Source organism: Podarcis muralis, chromosome 12, assembly GCF_964188315.1.
Source record: "Podarcis muralis chromosome 12, rPodMur119.hap1.1, whole genome shotgun sequence".
Lineage (NCBI taxonomy): Eukaryota > Metazoa > Chordata > Lepidosauria > Squamata > Lacertidae > Podarcis > Podarcis muralis.
The window spans coordinates 27,680,909-27,701,814 of NC_135666.1; the positions used below are offsets into that span (position 1 = coordinate 27,680,909).

The 20,906-nt window shown below is 40.1% G+C and overlaps 1 protein-coding gene across 13 annotated transcripts in view; it reads left to right on the forward strand.

Annotated features, from left to right (window-relative positions):
- Positions 1–20,906, forward strand: part of AKAP9 (A-kinase anchoring protein 9) — a 100,799-nt gene that overhangs the window by 38,213 nt on the left and 41,680 nt on the right. For 10 of the 13 annotated variants that reach the window (XM_077936929.1, XM_028750228.2, XM_028750218.2 and 7 more), the window contains 8 exons: positions 542–632; positions 1,269–1,343; positions 2,597–2,950; positions 3,586–3,810; positions 5,395–5,535; positions 6,007–6,107; positions 7,327–7,535; positions 18,998–19,224. In XM_077936929.1, coding sequence (XP_077793055.1) covers positions 542–632; positions 1,269–1,343; positions 2,597–2,950; positions 3,586–3,810; positions 5,395–5,535; positions 6,007–6,107; positions 7,327–7,535; positions 18,998–19,224 — 1,423 coding nt within the window. The remainder of the gene's footprint in view (positions 1–541; positions 633–1,268; positions 1,344–2,596; positions 2,951–3,585; positions 3,811–5,394; positions 5,536–6,006; positions 6,108–7,326; positions 7,536–18,997; positions 19,225–20,906) is intronic. The other 3 variants (XM_077936928.1, XM_077936932.1, XM_028750227.2) reach the window with 2 other exon arrangements.

Sequence of the window (20,906 nt, forward strand, 5' to 3'; positions counted from 1 at the left end):
AAGGTCCCAACCAGTGTGCTTTTAGGTTTTGGAAACTCCCAGACTTGATACAGATCACCCTTCTGCTATCTTTCAGTGAAATTGTTTAGATACCTCTGACATTTATGTTCTATAGTTGTAAGAAATACGGCTGCCTTTTCATGTACAGTCGTACCTTGGAAGTCAAATGGAATGTGTTCTGGAAGTCCGTTCGACTTCCAAAACGTTTGGAAACCAAATTGCTCCTGCAGCCAATCAGAAGCCATGGAAGCCCCGTCGGGTGTTCGGCTTCCGAAAATAGTTTGCAAACCGCAACAGTCACTTCCAGGTTTGCAGCGTTCAGGAGCGAAAATGTTCGAGAACTCAGCTGCTTGAAAACCAAGGTACGACTGTACTTGCCACTTTTGAGAAACAATGGTGATTATGTTATCTATTAATATTGGATTGCTTTGGAAAGTTTCATTGTATCTGTGACTCTGATGGGTGTTTTCTTTTAACAATGGACACATCTTAGGAGAGGAAATGTCATCTAGTGCTTCACCTTTTAAAAATTTCTTTTTAGTATTTCTGTGGAATCACAGGAAAATGAAGTTAAGCAGAATGGGAAGAACACCAAAAGTAGTCGTCAACAATGTACAGAAAACCCAGAAGAGGTACGGTACTGTAGATTACTCTGGATTTTTTTTCAGCATACTTTTTAGTGTTTACAAATAAGAGATCCTCATCAACATAAACCACACACAAAACTTGTAAACAGATTTCATCTGGGATTAACTGATTTGCAGTGATCGAACTACCTTTAGCATTATTTAAGTAGATTTGGGCCTCTTGAGCAAATGATAACACTGTAAAGTGATTCCATACTTGGTCAGGAGATTCTCCTCACTCTTAACAACTTCTATTTGATTCCGAGATAGAACACTCAGCATGTGTTTCAAAAGGGTAATGTGCTGTGTTAATTCTGCTGCAGCAAAAAAACAGGGCTTTGTGGTATGGGCTGTTATTACCTACAATATGAGATGCAGGATGAGTCACTGCTGAGCCCCTACAAAAACCTGTGCTTTAGCCAGTAAAAGAGCTGCTATTATATTACTTGTAGAAATCAGAGTTGTATACAACTTTGAAAGTCTATGCCTGGCCATCACCTTGCTTCACGCTGAAGGCATAGTTTATAATATGTACAGTTAACCTTTTAGAATAGTCAAAAGTGATTTTCTTTTTTAAAAAAAATCTTTAAAAATGAATACATTTCCTATTTCTGTTTTTTTTTTTTTTTAATGTATATATAGCTCACTAATGACATTGCTGTTACTGAATTTCTGGAAGAACAGTACCAAGAAAAATTACTACAAGAAGTAGCAAAGGTACCATCTTTCTAGGGCAATATATTGGGGCTTAATTCAGAATCATGCGAAAACAAGGTTAAGGAAGGTTTACTATAGTTTGGCATTACATCTAAACTGACAGACAGTGTATATAGGCCAACCAGAGAGCCAACTGCCTGTAAATACAGGAGTGCTGAGCAAACAAGACTGACAAACAGTGTAAAGCATCATTTGAGAGCCAGTGTGGTGTAGTGGTTAAGAGCGGTAGTCACGTAATCTGGGGAACCGGGGTCGTGTCTCCGCTCCTCCACATGCAGCTGCTGGGTGACCTTGGGCCAGTCACACTTCTTTGAAGTCTCTCAGCCCCACTCACCTTACAGAGTGTTTGTTGTGGGGGAGGAAGGGAAAGGAGATTGATAGCTGCTTTGAGACTCCTGAAGGGGAGTGAAAGGCGGGATATCATATCCAAACTCTTCTCTCTTCTTCTTGTGTGGTAGTTTCAAACAGGGTTGGGGAACTTAAGGCTGGGGGGTGGGTTGTCAAATGAATCCCTTCAAGCCTTTCTATTCCACACTTGAGAGTCTCCCAGGGCCATACCCCTCATCAGCCCTGGACTCTCATCACAGCCTTTTGCCTAGCTTGAATGTCTCCTTGAACTGTGATGCCTCGATGAAGGAAGGAGTGATGGTAGTGGGTGATGGAGTGTAGAAACCTCTGGTTTTTGGGTGGCTGAAATGTAGCCAACTGTCCAGACATAAGAGTACCTCCATTACTTCACCCAGATTTGCCTCTGTGTCAGCTGACCACTGGCATGTGATTCCCTGTGCCCCACAAGTTGTCCCTGAGGAAATGCAGCTCATGGTCTTGAAAACTTTCTCCAGACCTGATTCAGACTGTAGTTTGGCTTCTCAACTATGGTTAGCACAGATCATGGTTTGGTATAAACTGAACTGAGTCAAGAAGTACTCCTGTCAGTGCTGTGTGCATTGTGGAATATTTTGAGGAGTACGTCTTGCCTTGTAAGCAAGTCCTTATATAGATATTTCCCTTTGTACTACTTCAGCATTCCTTTAGTTAATTCCTGTTAACCCATGTATATTTCTGCCATTTATCAAATGTCACAAATGATTAAAAATAAAAATAATTTGTTTTGTTGAATACTTGTTTTAATATGTATAATGCAAGCTTAATTTTACGCTGTCACTGATGGAGGGAATGTATCATACATTGATCATATGAAAATCTAAAGTACCTCCTCTCTTTCTCTCACTCTCGATTTGTTATTTATTAAGGTGGTGGTAACCATGAGCGTTGAGTTTGCACAGAAAAATGAACTAGCAAGGATTGCAAATCTAAAGGAAGAAGAAATGTTATCGGTAGTACCAATAGAAACTCAGCAAGAAAATAATTTCACTAGAAAGGATTGTCTTGAAAAATTCGATAGTGCTTCTCTTCTCATTTCGATGCCTAATTATGAAGAATCCAAATCACTTAGCAGAGAGATCAGTGAAGAATGTGGTGAAATTTCATCACTTGAAGGACAATTTCAACCAGATGTTAAGCCTGCTAAAACATTTGGGTTACACAACTTTGATTCAACAATCTCTTCCTTAAATGATAGAGAGCTTATGCAGAATTCATCTCTGGTAAATACAATCAAACATATTTCAAAAAAATTACTTTGAAAATCATAATTTGGTGAATTTTCTTTGTTCCCAGTGCATGGTTAGCAAACCACTCATTCTGTTGTGAACAATAATGCTTGAGAATGGGGGTAGGGTGGATATCCTGTAATTGTGGTGGTTGATATTCAGCTTGTATAGTTCAAACCAGGCTTCCTCAACTTTGGCCCTCCAGATGTTTTTTGGCCTACAACTCCCATGATCCCTAGCTAGCAGGACCAGTGGTCAGGGATGCTGGGAATTGTAGTCTTAAAAAATCTGGAGGGCCAAGGTTGAGGAAGCCTGGTTCAAACAAAATAATGCAAAAAAGGACATAAAAGACTAAAAGTTCACTAAGGTTGCAATCCTGCATGCTTATTTTGGAGTAAGTTTTCTTGAACTTGATGGTGCTTACTTTGAGTATATATCTATAGGACTGCACTGTAAATAACATTTTATTACCATAAATGTTCTTATTAGCAAAGCATGGCTTTAAACTTCTTGAGTTTTAAAATCTGATGTTGGTGGTATACAGGTAATGTAAGGTACATCTATGTAAGATAAAAATTTTACTTCATGGAACTCATGCCATTTTTAATACTTGCCAACAAAAATTACAGATTAAAAATGAAGTTTCAACCTCCAGCGTAGTATCTTCAAGTCAGAGATCATTGTATGAAGAGCGTTTGGAAGATATGCGTCAAGAGCTTGTCCGTCAGCATCAGGAACATCAGCAGGCAACAGAAATATTGAAACAGGGTCACATGAAACAGATGGAGCTGCAGAAAGAAAACCAAGAGATCCTCCTAGCAGAGCTTGATAGGCTTAAAGTACAGTTAGCAGAGGTAATGTGAGCCCTGAGACAGGAACGATCTGGAAATATGGGCAACCCCCCCCCCCAAAAAAAAACCTTCCCCTGCCCATGGTTTTCTATAAGACTTATGACATGCACAAACAGATGCATATTGTTGAAATAAATTAAAAAATTGTCCAGTAGCACCTTAGAGACCAACTAAATTTGTTCTGGGTATAAGCTTTCGTGTGCATGCACACTTCTTCAGATGGTATCTAAAGAATATGCTACCGGACAATTTTTAAATTTATTTCGACTGCTTCAGACCAACACGGCTACCTACCTGAATCTAGATGCATATTGTGTGAAGGATACATTTTTCACTTGTTTGGCTTGAAATTTCCTTTATTACTTTTTTTAAAAAAAAAATACAGATACATTGAGTAGCTTTCTTGTCACTACCAATGCGGTATTGGCAATTCTCATAAACTCAAAGAGCCTTGGGGATATTTCATGAATTGAACAGTGGTCCTTGCCTTTTACAAGCATCAGTTCTGCTGCTGCTGCTGCACTGTACTGAACCTAAGTCATGATTTGGCTTAGTTTGTCGTCCGAATCCAGGCTCATGGTTTAGCTCTCTCTAGGCAACCCGTGAACAGAAATTCAATAGATGTCTTTGATATAAGAATGAAAAGGTTCTACATTTTGCCTGAGATTAAATAATACCACCCCATAAAGAATACAAATAAAGGGGTGTTTGTGTCAATCTTATGGCGGAATTGATTAAGCAGTATGAATACATTTTGTTTGCCAATATATGTTAAAAGCTCTGTGTATGTACAGAGAGAGAGAGAGAGAAAGAAAGAAAGAAAGAAAGAGATATTCTATCCAGACTTGCATTCAGTGGAGTTTTATTTGCATAGAGGAAGGGGAGCTGGGTTCCCCCCGCCCCAATTTCTCCTTTGCCCTTGCAGCCACCTGGAAAGCTACTCCAGAGGGCTACAGAACCCTCAAGAACAGCATAGAAGGTGGATGCAAGGGAAAAGAATACAGTGGTACCTCGGGTTAAGTACTTAATTCGTTCTGGAGGTCCGTTCTTAACCTGAAACTGTTCTTAACCTGAAGCACCGCTTTAGCTAATAGGGCCTCCTGCTGCTGCCGCGCCGCCGGAGCACAATTTCTGTTCTCATCCTGAAGCAAAGTTCTTAACCTGAGGTACTATTTCTGGGTTAGCAGAGTCTGTAACCTGAAGCGTATGTAACCTGAAGCATATGTAACCCGAGGTACCACTGTAATGGGCAAAAATCACTGTGGTCCTCCTGCAGCTGAGAGCGCCCGCTGGGTCTCCGTTCTTTCCATGAATGTAAGTCCAGAGCCAACCCATATACACATAAAAATATTTTTGTGCGTGTACACATGCGCGCACACACACACTAACTACTGAACTGTTTATCTTAGTGTCCTAATTTTAGACTGGGTTTTCTCTTTAATCCTGTGACCAAAGTGAACAGAATTTTTAACGGTGTCATATCTGGGACCCAGCCTTACGATTGTCAGATACAGTATATATCTGATTCCTTTTGTGGTATTTCTAATATGTTAGTGGTGTGCTCTTCTTCTTTTTTTTTTTTTTTAGAGTGACACACTGGATAGTGAAAGCATCATCACAGAAAGAGAACAAATGCTTTTGGAGGAACTAGAAGCACTAAAGGAGCAGCTCCTGCCAGGGAGAGAGAAGCTACCCTGTGAGCTAAAAACCAGTGGTACTCAGACACAGGTAGTGTAGACTCTGGCTGTCTTTAGAAGCTGCGGAATGTAAATGAAGTAGCCTTGCTATTGTTGCCCTTTTCAGCACAGGACGTTTTCCTATTAGGTGTCATATTTACTTAAATGGGGTTTGATTAAACAAGAAGGTGGGGCATAGGCAGCTGACATGATATTGAAAGCAGACTGTAATTTTAATGTTGCTGTAGTAACGCCCAACAAGGAACTAAGAAACTGTTTACTTAGCACAGCAAACTTGATTCTTATAGGCTGTGACTAAACTATTTCAATCTCTAGCTTGAGGTATCTGATAACAGGATAGTTAACTATTACTTAAATCTATATAAAGCTTGTGGATTATGGTGTGGGGTTTTCCCCCCTCCCGTTTTTATAACATGACTGTGAAGCAGAAAGGCGTGCTGATTCCAATATGACGGGATTTTTGTATCTTTTTTCCTCTCTGCCATTGCCAAAACTTACCCAGAGTGAAAATGTAAGTCAGAATGAATCCAAAGAGAAAATTGGTGAAGGTGAAGATGAAGGAAAGCATGAAGAAACTTCTCCTGATATCCTTTCCAAAGAAAGGTATGCTGTTAAGAAGACTGAGATATTTCAGCCTGAGAAACTTTATGCTAACAGCTGGAAGAAATTGCATAACTTTGAGGCTGATAGGTCAATGTCAATGATATGTCAGCACTTTGCTAGCAGTCAAGCTATGTAATGTGACGACAGATCTGTAGATGTTTTCATCTCAAGGCATTGCTTGACTAAAATGAGCCTGGATTGAATCCTTGTCTCTTTTTACTTTGAATGCTTACACATTAAAAACTCAGGGTGGGGTGTTAAAATTTAATTACTGAATTAAATAAGTAGCTGTATTATCACTGGAATTTGTAGTGATCGTTAGTGCCTTGTGCCACATCTATGGCTGTGCTCTATATGCGAAACTGATTTGTCCATATGCATTAAGCTCCATGATATCATTATACCTTTATTCTAACTTACATTTTACAGTTTGGTTTTTTGTAACAGTGATTTTTCTGGTTGACAGATACAAGCTGTGTGATTACAATAAAAAGAACCAAGTAATGTCGCTTGTGGTTTTCTCTGCACGATTCTCAAAGTGGTTTAAAAGTCAATCCCTCTTCCCGAGGAACTCTCAGAACCCTTAAACTACAGTTCTCATGGTTCTTTAGGAGAAGCTGGGACTATTTAAAGTGGTGTAATGTTACTTTAAATGTATAGTGCAGATGGGGCCTTGGTTCTGAGCAAACATGTCCCCAAAGGTGCCCCAAAAATCTCTTAAACATGCATAAGTTGGTGCTCAAAATATCAGTTCTATGCATGATTATTTGGGGTTGGCTCCATTTAACATAGTGGAACTTAATATACACAGGATCAAGTATTTTTTTTTTATCCATCAAAGTACTGTAAGAGCCCTCCTGGATCAGATCAAAGTTTCATCTCATCCAACATCCTGTTATCTTTGGGAGTTGGAACCATTGAGTATGCTAGTAAACCCCTTTGCTTATTGCGCTACCTGGGGGAGTCATTTAGTTCTGATGTTCCCTTATCCATGGCTTTGAATCATTAACTTTATTCATGTGGCAGTAAGTGGTATTTGGTTCAGTTTGAGTTAATACGCCAATCACACAACTTTCTACCGTTTGTTGCTTATTTGGATTTTGTTAAGTTTTGTCTGCATCTTTATACCCTGCATCTAATATTTCTGTTACCGTTGTGTAGCGTGTAATTCTCAATGCACACATTTTGATTGAGTTCGCTTTCTGTTTTCTGTTTCCAGATGTGCCTTGCAGAAAGCTAATAACAGACTGCTGAAGATTCTGTTGGAAGTCGTGAAGACTACTGTAGCTGTAGAAGAAACAATTGGCCGCCATGTTGTAGGACTTCTGGATCGCTCATCTAAATGTCAGTTGCCTTTTAAAAGTCTTGCATGGGAGACCAGAGCTGAGGATTCCACAAAACCAAGCATCTGTGTGGCATACGAAGCAGGTACTTGCAATGAGGCCATGCTCTCTGTTGCTTTTATGTGGAAGCTATTCGGAATCTGTACTGCCAACAACAGGTGTGTTAAGGGAACTCTAAAATTTGGCTCTAAAACTAATTCTGTAATAAGAAACCTACAACTGAGTTTGAATTTATATAGTTTAGGGCTTTAATTTTAATTGGATCTTTTCCATGGAATGGAGTGGGCTCCATGATGCCATTGGTTCCATGGGATGTAAATTTCTATGAACTTAATAGTATCTTGCTGGTTCAGGCCAGTAGTCCATCTCTTCCAGTATCTTCTTCTCACAATGGCCAGCCAGAAGCCTGTGGGAAATCCACAACAGGATCCAAACACAAGAGCATTCTCCCCTTCTGTGGTTTCCAGCAGCTGGTATTCAGAAGCATCACTGCCACCAACTGGGGATGTAGAACACAGCTCTATGTTGAAGGATGTGCTTTTGTACGTCCCAGACAAAGACAGGGAGCTGGATAAACAAAACCCACTACCCCGCTGTGAGAATATTGATATTTGGCTGAAAGAGTGTGTGTGTGTGTGTGTGTGTGTGTGTGTGTGTGTGTGTGTTTGAAGTAGTGTGATTGAACAATATGTTGATTGATGCTCAACATTTTTAATTCTGCAGCAGGTAAATTAACTGTAATCAGGCAACAACTACATCTTAGTACAAGCTTGATGACAACTCCAATCATAGCTGTCAACTTTTCCCTTTTTAAAAGGGAAATTCCCTTATTCCAAATAGGATTCCTTGCAAGAAAAGGGGAAAGTTGGCAGCTATGTGTCTCTTCTGTAAGCAGCAGCAATCTCAAAGTTTGTGCGGAGAGCTTCATTTGCTCAGCTTATTTTCAAGTAGACAGGACATTATGTTCAGCCGTTAATATGGCAACCTGGCTTATCACAGTTTCCTGACCTATTCCATTCCATTGTAAAGATGATATTTCTGCATCAGTGAGGATCTCCACATACTTCTGTGTTGCATTAGCAATAAATAAATAAGTAAAATAGAAAACTGAATGTATATTTAGGCATCAGATGATTATTCATTTCTGATTACCAGTGCTTGAAACTAGATGCTGAAGTAGATTTCCAGACCTTAGTTAAAGAAATCTGGCTGCATTGATGGCTAATTTTAGACATAACACTAAATGCTAGTTAACAAGACCATGGAAGAAAAGGAATAATTTGTGCAGAAGAGGGAGTGTTCCAGGTCATAGCACACTCCCAGTCTCTTAACCATAATTAACAATACTGCAACCAGATGAGACCTTAGTAATGGCTAATCAGACAGTCAAAATAAAACAAGCACACACATTACCAGAAGATGGGAGCACCAGTAGGTCTTAGAACTTTAGAACATGTATCCTTGTCTATATTTACTATGGTACTGTAAACATACAGAGATTGGGAGTTAATGTTAAGCAGTAGAGTATCCTTTGTTACACTTCAGCATTAAAATGTCTTGTGTGAGCATTGTCAGAGATGGAACACTGTAATATGTTGACCAGCGGTCTTACCTCATTCTTAGTTTTACATTATGAGTGCTTTTACAGGGCCACTAAGGAAATGTTCCTACCTACATTATTACTGAAATAAAGTGAAGTTTGTTGAAAAAATGCTTCTGGAAATGAACTGGCATGCTTGGCTGCTGAATATTGAAGCTAAAACGTTTTAAAATTTTAATTAAATGTTTTCTATGTAACTCATGCCGATGAGATTTACAAATTACAGTGAAATAGGACTTATGAAAAATGCTAATGAAGCAATTCCCATAGGTTTTTCCCCTATTTAATAGCCTTTTTAAAAGCCTGGGACTGCTGTGGAATAGGTAGACTGGAGGTTGCCAGCTAGTATCAGCAGTCCTCTTGAAGTTTAGGTGTTTGCAAATTGCTTTGGGGTTCTCTTGTTGTTAACACTATCTCTGTTCTATGGCATTTCTACATTATTTAGTCTTCCTGTGAGAAAGATCATGCTGTCTTTTGCTCTGTTGTTTTTCCTTCTTCTCTCCACTCACTGTGGTCTGCTTGCTCATGTGGCACAATGGTGATATGAAATTTGCACGTTGTGCCTGGTTTCCTAGTGGCAGACTGACCTAGTGCCTCTGGGGGTATATCAACAGGGCCACTTGAAAGAGACCAAGAAAGGAGGTGTGGGAAGAGATTGTGTAATCAAGAAGAAAAACTCAAAAGCCTTTTTTTAAAAAAGAAAAAAGATACTAGGACATTGGAAGAGGGTGACATGGAAGGTTTTTCAGAGAAGGCTCTAACACGTTTGTGAGGATTCAGTTTGCATTTTCCTCAAGAACCCCTGGCTGATCAGCTTTCCTTGTACATAGTGTTTGGAGATGGGGTGACACTGTATTTTTGTTATGATTGGTGTTGCATTGAGAAGAACTGTATATGTTTGGTATGAGAGTTTGAGTAGGTAGATTTAGGCAGATTTAGGTCTGCAAGATTTTTTTTGGTAGGGTGGGGTTGGGAGGAAGAGTAGGAATCTCTCCATTGTCTATTTTACCTGCCTGTGTCTCTCCCTCCCCTTTTCCTAACCCCATAGCACAGGGGTAGGCAAGGTTTACCTTACAAGGTTCACTCCAACAGAGATTACTCCATGGGCCAGATCACGCGATATCCAGCGCCTGCGGAGATGTGATTTATGGCGCTGTGGAAGTGAGTCCCCGCGCTGTGTTGTGCCAGTATGGATGAATGGTTGTTGAAGTTAGTGGAGAAAAAATATTGCTGGCATTTGTTAATAATAATTACTTTTTGTGTGGAAGACAAAATGAATGAACCTGAGACATTTGGGTCTGAAGATTGGGGAAGTATTGCCTAGCAGAAGATAGAACAGCTGGATGTCATCCCAGAGTGAATATTTTATATTTTTTATGTATATAACTGGCAGAAGGAACATCAGAAGTCCTTTTTATCGATTTTTCTTTTTCCTTTCCCCGTTTTTCCTTCTATTCTTTTTTATATCCTTCCTTCTCTCTTTTTTCCTCTTTTGCTTTCCTTGGTGTCCTCTAATCTGGGACATTATTGGAATTATACAAACATGAAGGTGATGGTAGGTTGGTGAATGACCCAGAGTGAGAGGCAGGGAAGGGAAGATCTCCCAAGGTGAGAGACAGGAAGAAGATGGGGAAGCTCCCAGGTGAGAGCTGGGAGGGTCCACCCCTTTCTGTGTAGGACGCAGATTTACCTTTGAGAGACAAAATCTGCGTTTTCTTTTCTCTTTCTCTTTATTTTCTTTTTCTGTTTTTGTTCTTATTTATGTTAGTTTTTTATTGTATTGTATTATGAAAAAGCCTTAATAAAATCTTATGAGAAATAAAAAAGAATTGTGTCTATGCAGGAGAAAAAGCTAGTTTTAGGATCACTCAGGCAGTATTATGTAGTTAATACCGTATTGGCACGAATATAAACTGCACCCGAATATAAGCTGCACATTTAAAAGTCAAGGGGGGGAAAGAAAAAAAGACAATACCCGAATATAAGCTGTTCCCTTCCTAGCCTTGGGGGAGAGGACAGGGAATTACGCGCGGGGCTAGTGCCCCTTCGCTGTGCTCCTGGTGCTATTTGCCCTGTGCTGCATGCTGGATATTTTTTGTAAGGTCACAAATATAAGCCACACTTTAACTTTTCACGGTCAGAATTTGGGGGGAAAGTGCAGCTTATATTCAGGCCAATATGGTATATTGTTTTACCAAATGATTTTGAAACTGTTTTGTGATTGTTGTTTGACATTACCATAGAGCAGGGATAGGCAACCTGGTACTCCTTCTAGTTCTTGGTAGTACCTTAACTACTGGCCGTGCTTGGTGTGGTTGATGGGAGTTGTATTACAACAACTTCCAGCCCTGGACTCCCCATGTCTCATCTATGTTGGCCCTCAGTTAGTCATTTGTTGTAATTCTGCTCTTTGGAGCATAGGTAATGTGTGCAGTGAAATACAAGACTATACTTGCCTTCTTAAACTTGTACTAACTTGTCTCAGTATTTAAAAATAAACACTGATGAACCTTGTCATACTGATTTATAGAGTATAGAATTTAATGACATGACATTTTGTTCGCTACCTGTTTCAGCACGAAGGCTTCTAATTTTTATCACAAAAATGAATTGTTCATTCTGTGAGCAGAAAGAGTAAGAGTGCATCATAGTTAAATATAAAGAAATATAAAGAAATCTGCCCCTTCCATTCTCAATATCTTCCTTAATCCTTGGCTCCAATTACGAACCCCGCTTACTATTTGTTTGTATTTTATTTGTTTGTTTGTTTGTTTGTTTAACTTGCCCTTCGTCACAAGATCCTAGGGTAAGTTATAACAATTAAATATACAATTATAAAAACAAATAAATCTGTTACAGCCATAAAACAAAAAAGCGAGGAAAATAAACAATTCAAAACAATTTCATATATGCCCTCATCACATGGCTCACTCAGTAGAGCCTGAGGCTCTGGATCAGGCACTTCCAACTCCCAAGACATTGCGATCTACTCAAAGTTGTTGAGCTTTTCTTAGGAAGCCAAAGTTGATCGACCAGTAGATTGCAATGTCTTGGGAGTTGGAAGTGCCTGATCCAGATCGACCTGTTGAGTATGCATGGACTAGATGATCCTCTTGGTGCCTCCCAACTCTACAATTCTATGATACTATGATTCTGTATGAAACAATACAAACTTTTAAAAACAATTCCATGTATGCAAACAGTTAAAATAGTTCCAGTACAGATACAGACTGGGATCTCCACTTAAAAGGCTTGATGAAAGAGTATGGTCTTCTGGAGGCACCAAAAGGACAATAGAGACAGGCTGTCTAATATGTGACCAGGGAGGGAGGGGGGCGGATTTCAAAGGGTAGGTGCCATGACACTACAGTAAATGAATTTTAAACAAGAATTATGCTAAAGTTTCTCCAATGTGTGAATTATAAATGCACTCTGATTTAATGATATATTTTTTTAGATTAGAAAAATCGTGTTAGCCATAGTTGGTCTCACCAGATTATTAAGCTTGGTTAAGGAAAAGCAAAAGGCAAGTAAAAGCTTCCAATTCCTCCTGGCCATGTGGGAGTAAAAGAGTCTTATGACTTGACCATGTCACCTGTGGTTGGTTTACTGTGATGGACAAACACAGCCAGTATATGTTATAAGAAATGGTTTGGAATATTAAGTTAAATGCTGTTTCCTTAAATTGACCAACTGTGTCAGCTGAACTCACATAGTTAAAAACATCGGTTCCTATAAAATACCCTCTCTATTTTAAATGGTATATAAGGCCAAAATACACATTTGGTGATAAATTGAGATAGCACAGCTGACTGGAATTTAGTAAGCAACTCTATATAAGGAATATATCTAAGTCATTCATTCTTTTGGTGTAGTATGTCAACCAAGCTAAAAAAATAAATCCCAGTAGATTTGGGGGTTTAATGTCAGAGATGGTTATATAATCAAGGACTTGCTGTGCCTGCAAATAATTATCTACCACTGTGCTTGCACAATAGTACAGAACTGCATGTGGTATTATACAAGAATGCTATATGGTCTGGAACTGAAGACTTTTTCAGATAAGACAAAACTCCAATGCAGAAAGTGCCTCCATGTAAAACTAGGACACCCCGAAAGTTGAGCTTTTTTTAGGAAGACCCAAAATTGGGTCAAATACTAGTAAAACATAACATATAAGCCATATGCAGGCTACCATGATTTGTGTTGGTGCACCTACACAAACATTTGCTATGTAAACATATTGTATTTATTCTTAACTATTGACATTTAATGCAAAATTCTTTGTTCAGGAGCAATCTTAGACTTTCTGAAGCAGCTTACACCGGTGTTGCTGTGGTCTGTGTTTGCCTGAGCTTGAGTCTGGACTAAGGATTCTGAGCCCGTGTTCTGATTTGATACGGGATATCCAATCACAGAACAATTCAGGATTTGGGCCTCTGGCATTGGCCCTTAAACTCTGAGTTATGATTCGCAGCTTGGAAGTTTAGACAGCCAATCACATTGGGAGTGGGAGTCGCCCAAGCCTTCATAAATGTATATAAGCAGTTGCTTTGCCCCTGTTGTCAAGTTCTTTTAGTTCAATAAAGGTTCTTGTTATCCCTGTGTCTTGCCTTGTGGGAACCCACCTACACTTCACTGCCTATCTGTTGACGTAAGGAAAACCAGAGTTCCTGAAGATAAAACGTTGGTTCTGAAACGTGATAAGCTTTGGTAAATGGCACTTGGGGGAACTAGTTTCTCTTGGTTGCATATTTTCTGACTTCAGTTCCTCCCTCCAATTCTGTTGTTTTGGAAACCATGTGATACTCATGTCGAAAAATTCAGGCGTATACAACTGTGTACACATGGATTACGCGCTGTTTCATAGATGGAAATGCTTTGCACGTGTGAATGATATCACATCTGAAGCATCACTTATGAGGAATGACTAAGGGACGCGGGTGGCGCTGTGGGTTAAACCACAGAGCCTAAGGCTTGCCGATCAGAAGGTCGGCGGTTCGAATCCCCACGATGGGGTAAACTCCCGTTGCTCGGTCCCTGCTCCTGCCAACCTAGCAGTTCGAAAGCACGTCAAAGTGAAGTAGATTAATAGGTACCACTCCGGCGGGAAGGTAAACGGCGTTTCCGTACGTTGCTCTGGTTCGCCAGAAGCGGCTTAGTCATGCTGGCCACATGACCCGGAAGCTGTACGCCGGCTTCCTCGGCCAATAAAGCAAGATGAGCGCTGCAACCCCAGAGTCGGTCACGACTAGACCTAATGGTCAGGGGTCCCTTTACCTTTAAGCACGAAAGGGTATCTGGAGACAGTGGCTGTATGTTGACATAATGCTAGGCCACTATTTAGTGCTACAGAAATGGGTCTGTAAGCTTATCTCAACTCTCAGGGATGAGATTGGAAGCTTTTGATTCTGTTTTCAACTATTTTTTTCTCAACTTGAGACCTGTGCTTAGTGGTTTAGGTTTAAGAAAGAAGCCCAGATCATAAGCCATGGTTTGCAGTTGGTTTGTTTCCTTAATCATAATTAAGATTAACCACAGTTTGTCTAGGTTTGGACAGAATAAGTAAGCATAGTTTGTTGCAAATTGAAGCGAAAACCTTCTGATCTCTTTGCAGCTGTGGTATGTACATAAGCCCTCGTGTTTATGCATGTAGCAATACAATAACTTTGGAATACGTCCAAGCCAGGTTAATGTGCCATGACTCTGCTTCCTAAAGGCATGGATGAATAAGAGGGAAAGAGTAGTGCTGTTAAGATGTCAACAGCATAAAAGTTACTGCACAGGAAGAGAGAAATCTCAAGCTTTTACAAAAATTGTGTGATTAATTAAATCTGCATCGAAATACAAAGAAACACCCTCTCATATAAAACTAGTTGTTAGGAGTTGCGGATTTAAAACATAAGTCTTTAATCTGAAAAATTGATTTTAAGATGCTATCATATATTTAGCATAATCTGTCACTTCATGCTTTGTTTGGTTTTATGTACTGTAACTCACTGAGATGCTTCTTGGAGAGGGTGTGTGAATGAAGGCCTTCTTTTGGACTCTTCAAGGAAGGCTTGCTTTTGGGTGTGGTCAGCAACTATAGATAGGTAAAGAAACAGCCGTCTTCATCACTGGTGTAGGGTGAAGCTGTATGTGTAAGCCAGAGGAAAGTAGACAGAACGTATATGTTGCAAAACTATTCTGAACTCGTGACAGGTAAATAAATTGGAAAGATTAGCAAGCTTAAGAACAGGATAGACGGAATGGCAAGGGAAAGTTTGGGATTTGGCTATGTCTGAGCACCAAACGCAACACAGAAAGGATCATATTTGATAAGGTATGGTCCCCCTATATAACCTATGAAATAGAAGTGACATTAATGTAAGACGTCCAGCAACTCGTGCTTATTTATAGAGAGCTTATGTCATGGACTGCTGAAACCTTCATGATGCATTCAATGATTCAGTTATTTTACAGTGTCCCTGTTCAGCTTTTCCTTTGTGAATGATAAAAGCTTGTAACACCCCACAGGTTTCATTGGAATTGGTGTTATTCTACCACAAATTAGCTAAATATTCTATAAAAAAGAAAGAGTAGAGTAGTTGGCCATCCGACATGCATTATTCAGGTTTAATGTTTGTTAGTGCAGTAGATTAGACTGTGCATTATTAACAGTTAGGAATGGAAGGTAGCTTCTGGTGTTGAACCACCTAAAATGGCATCCTTCACTCACAGCTTCTATGAACTAACAGCCAGAATCAAACTGCAAAGGTGTGGAGGAGTGGGAAGTTGTTTTAGGTCTGTTGTCATACTGACACTTTCCCTGTTCACACCAAGGCGTTCACCCCACTGTTGCTATTCAGCCTCCACTTGCATAGACTTGACAGAAACTGAGGCAAAGTCTACATCTCAGCCCCATAAGTATAGCCTGAGGTGAACCAAAGAAAATAATTCTTCCCTCTGTGTTGGCACCACTGTGTGGTACCAGATGGAGGAACAAGCATGATTGTATGAGCTCTTGGCCCACCATTGGCTCAGCTTCCATTAGGACAGGGCATAAACGGGTCCCATGTAATCACAGGAGCTGCCCCCCATACCAATTGTCACAATCTTAGAGCTGTTTGGTTAATAAATAGCTAGAGCCAACACAAGGCTTTAGAAACGTAACTTCAAAATATTTGTAATCCTTTCACAGCCCCTCAGCCACTGGAATACATAAGGGAGATTTACTTCATAATTGTATGTATAAACACTTGAAAAAACATGAGCTGCTTAAAACAAAGGCTAAGTCAGCACAAAACCTGCTGATTTGATGCATGAAAACCTCATAGACCTTAAGAAGTTCAAATGTTCTTGCACATCTGTGTAATTCTATGAAAATAGCATCCTGTATTCTAAAGTAGCTTACTGAAGCACAATACATCCAGCCATACAAGCTCAGCAAAAAATTCCTGTCAGGACTTAGATTATAGGGTATGGTAGATTAATGTGAACTACATGCATTTTCCCTGCGAGGATAAGTTTAAAGGTTTTTTTTTAGTTAGCAACAGTTTTAAAATCTCATGTTACTTAAGGGGGGTTACAAAAGCAAGCAAACCTACAGCCTGCAACCTAAATGACCAAGGGTGCATTTCTGTTTCCATGAAAAGCATGATATAGCTGGAAGACAAGAGTTAAACTGGCAACGGAGTCAGCTTTGCTGAACTACATGGCACTGCTAGACTCTTAACCCACAGCCATTCCTCAGGTCTACAGATACTTGATGCACCTTCTGAAGTTAATGCCCTACCCAGAAGGACTAATAGTGAGGACGTATGGCCAAAGCTGCAAGCTTGGGTGTCCTCTATTTCCTGGGTCAGAGGGGGCATTGTGCAATGGCATGCAGTGTAATGAAGTTGTGGATTGGGCCAGAGTAATATATACCCATTGGACTTTGCACATAGCTTAGAATACGCAGTAACTAATATATCTTTGTAATTGACTGTATCTTTTCTGTAGCTCTGCTTACTGTACTCCAGGTTCTTATTTGTCAGAAGCTAAGCAGGGTCTCTTACCTGGTCAGTACTTAAAGATGGGTGAACTTCAAAGAGCATCCGTTGCGTCCGTAAGTGGTGTCGGTGGCTCAGTACGGGGTTATGCTTCCCCTCGACTCAGCCTTAACCAATGTATTAACATTGACCAAACAGTATCCTGGATGTGCATCTCAAAGGTCCTTTCTACTCTGAGGATATTAAAGCTCCTGCAGTAAATACGCTTTGACACCAGGAGGCCCTTCACCTCCTGATGGAATAGTAACACTTTGCATATTGTAAAAAGGGTGAGCGGTTAAGTCTGTAGAAAGTTTTTGCTTTTGTTTTTTTTTTAAGAAGGGTTTGGAAAGTTTTTAAACTCTTCCTTTCTCCAAATCCATCCTAAATGTTGCGCAATGAGTTGGCCGAAAACATTTGCCAGCAAATCCCTAAGGGAACTGCACGCTGATGGCTCTGAGTTTGAATCCTGCAGGGCATGTAAAGTGCTTTGACATCCTGTGCAGATGAAAGGTGCCATGTGAATGTAAACTTGACACTCATCCAGCTATTCATTCCATTCATATAAAAACTATGTTATTTTATTTTTGTTCATGGAGTGTTGCAGTTTTACGGAATTTTACGTTGGCCTTACGAAAACTATAAAAGGAGATATGTAACAGTAATTCATATTAAGGAAAATATTTCATGGATGTTATAAAAAGTGGTACACCAAGGCTCTGAAAGCCTAAGCAAGATGTGTTGGTGGTGCCTACTTCAATTCATACTGACTAGTTCACCAAAGAGGAGAGGGCACTATAAATTATTCCTATATCTTGCCATGGTCCTGATTCAGACAGAGCTGAGAAAACTGCAGTCCTAAAGGCCTGAGAGAGTGTGCCTGTGCGTTCCCTTCTTGTCTCTTCCTACCCAGCTGCCTCCAGTTCTTCTTTTAATGACAGGTTCACATTGCAACCTAATGGAGAAATTGTGCTTTAGTCCTTGACTATTATTGATGACGTGAAATCATAGATCTGAACCAGGACTTCCTTTTTGCTGCTTTGGACATGAAAGCTCTTGCAAAACTGCTGCTGCTGGCTTCATTACTGACAGTGGATTTTAATTTTAAACTGGAAAATACTGATCAAAACTGAGATCTGAGTAAAAGGCAACATTGGGTAAACACAGAGGCAGGGTGCTGTTTTGTTTTGTTTTAATTTACACTAGTGGTGCAGACACTATATTTCGTTTGCTGGGAAATCTAAGGGAGTAGACTTCCCAGGAGGAGACTTAAGGAGAGATAAAGTTGGCCCCAAGCAGGCCAGTTGAGAGCAGGAATAATTTTTTCCCAACCCATATATCCCTCCATAGAATTGCAGCCCACTTGGTATATCTTTTTAAACAAACAAACACAAAAACAAACCCTGATGTCAACATGAATAGTTCCCTGATTTAATTGCCCAATAGTAATTTATTAAGGGCATAATCTGAACGTTATGGCTCAAAGTGGTACTGAAGTGCAGTCTGCTTACATTCTATATGCTTGCAATGTGCAGCTGCTTATTCCAAACTGGGACACACTAACAGAAGCCAATAAGGTTAGTTTCCAGTTATGTACCCGCTATAAGAGGAATAGACTATAGCATGCTACAAAAATATTTTTCTTCTGTTAGTATCTCCTTTTCTATTGCCTGTTTCTGCTTGCTAACATTCTCTCTACCTTATTTGTGTAACTTTTAGTGCAAAATGTATTTTTTGTTGTTGCTGTGATGTCCTGCTTTTACACTGTAAGTATAGCCATATATTATTATATATGTGTATTTGTACTATTTATTTGATCATAATTCATTCTGTATATATATGAACCTGTTTTACCATTTTTAATACCAAAAAGCTTTACAGGACACCATTATTCATATTATTATTATTATCATTATTATTATTTTTGTGTAGAAAAGGCATCGTCTTCGTATCATGGCAGCGATGTAGAAGGTGATGGCCCTAGCATGTGGTCAGAAGTCACAGATGAAGGCCTTGAACTCTCACAGTACCTCACGGAGCATGGCTTTGCTGGAGTGGAAGTAGACCCCAAAAATGAAGAGCTGGTTTTAAATATCAGTTCTCGACTTCAGGCAGCCGTTAAAAAACTTCTGGAAACAATAAACGAAACCACCAATCAGGTAGCACTCCTTAATTATATCCTTAGTAGATTACAGTGGTTCCCTGGGTTAAGTACTTAATTTGTTCCGGAGGTCTGTTCTTAACCTGAAGCACCACTTTAACTAATGGGGCCTCCTGCTGCTGCCACGCCGCCGGAGCACAATTTCAGTTCTTATCCTGAAGCAAAGTTCTTAACCTGAAGCACTATTTCTGGGTTACCAGAGTCTGTAACCTGAAGCATATGTAACCTGAAGCGAATGTAACCCGAGGTACCACTGTATTGAGGAGCGGGTTGCAAAACGCTATTGGAGACAGTATAGGTTTTGAAAATCTTCTCCCTTTGTATCTCATCCCAAGCTCCACTCCCCCTTCTCCTTGCAACTTATCCCAACCACACCTTCTCCCTTAGACCCCCCCCCCCCCCGCTTATACTCCCTGCCTCGCACTGACATGGTTGCTTTGGCCTTAGCTGCAGAAGTTGAGGAGCAGTGAAGTGGTAGGATGGTTGTTCAACAGCTCCCCTGTGCTGTCCCGACTGTTCCTCAGCTGCCTGCTTGGGGTTCCCATGTTCATCTGCTTACTTCCTTCTCTACTCCAATGCTGCTGAGGCCAAAACAGCAATATCAGTGGGCAGTGGCATGGTTCCTGGGGAGAATGGTTGCTGGGGAGCTGCCCTGGCTTTTCCTCTGTGGCTTGCCTAGGCTACCTGATACCTGTGTTGATCATCTGGGCCACCTGCTCACCTGCACTGTCCCCTGCCTGTTCACTCACTTACATGGGCTGCCCCCTTCTCTATTTCCATCATCCTCAACTGCCAACACTGCTTTTCCTTCTTCACGTTGTAGTTCACAGAGCCATCTGTTGCTGGCCATGCAAACCACAGCATGATGACATCCTTATATATTATATAGTGCTGTAGGATAGTTTTAGAAAAGTAAGCATTAGCATCTCTTTAAAAGGTATCTATAGCCCTGATACCTGTTTGTCTGTTGAGCCAGGTGTATAGATTTTCCACCTCCATCTCCCCTTCTGGTGGTGGTACACCTACAATTGTATATGATTTTTGGGGGATTGTGGTAAGTTTTTCAGATCTTTTGAAGTCTCTGTTATGTTTTCAGAGGTTTCTTTCATTTAAATGTTTAACTGTATTTAAGACAATGACGTAAACAGTTCAAAGTTGTGAGAAGCTAAATCAAATTGTTTGAAAGTTGTTTCTTTGGTTGCCATGACTTTGATCATTCCTTCCTTGGGAGAGCAGATATTTCTCGTTCTGTGGATTTAAACTCTTATAGGCTGGTGTGTGTATCAATTAGTTGAAGGGCCAATTCTTTGGGTACAGGGAAGCTGTGCACAAACATTGTCTAGTACCTCAAAGTGAGGAAGTAAATTGGATTCCTTCAGACGTATACCATCGGTGCCCTCAAAGTGTGGAATGTGTAGTTGTTCCCAGTTTCAACTAGTGTTTATACAATTCTTATTATTTCCAGAAAGATATGTGTATGCCAGTGTAACTTGCAATAGGATTTCATTTGCAATGCAGTCTTTTCAGTGTTGGCTTTCCTAGAAAGCAAATACTTCATTTTAAAAACTAGTGAATCGTAGGATTGAATAGGTCTTGCATCCTAACGTTGTTTCATTGGAATTGTTTCAACCTGCTTATCCTATTGGAAGCCTTTTATCTTTCCATCTCAATATTTTTCTG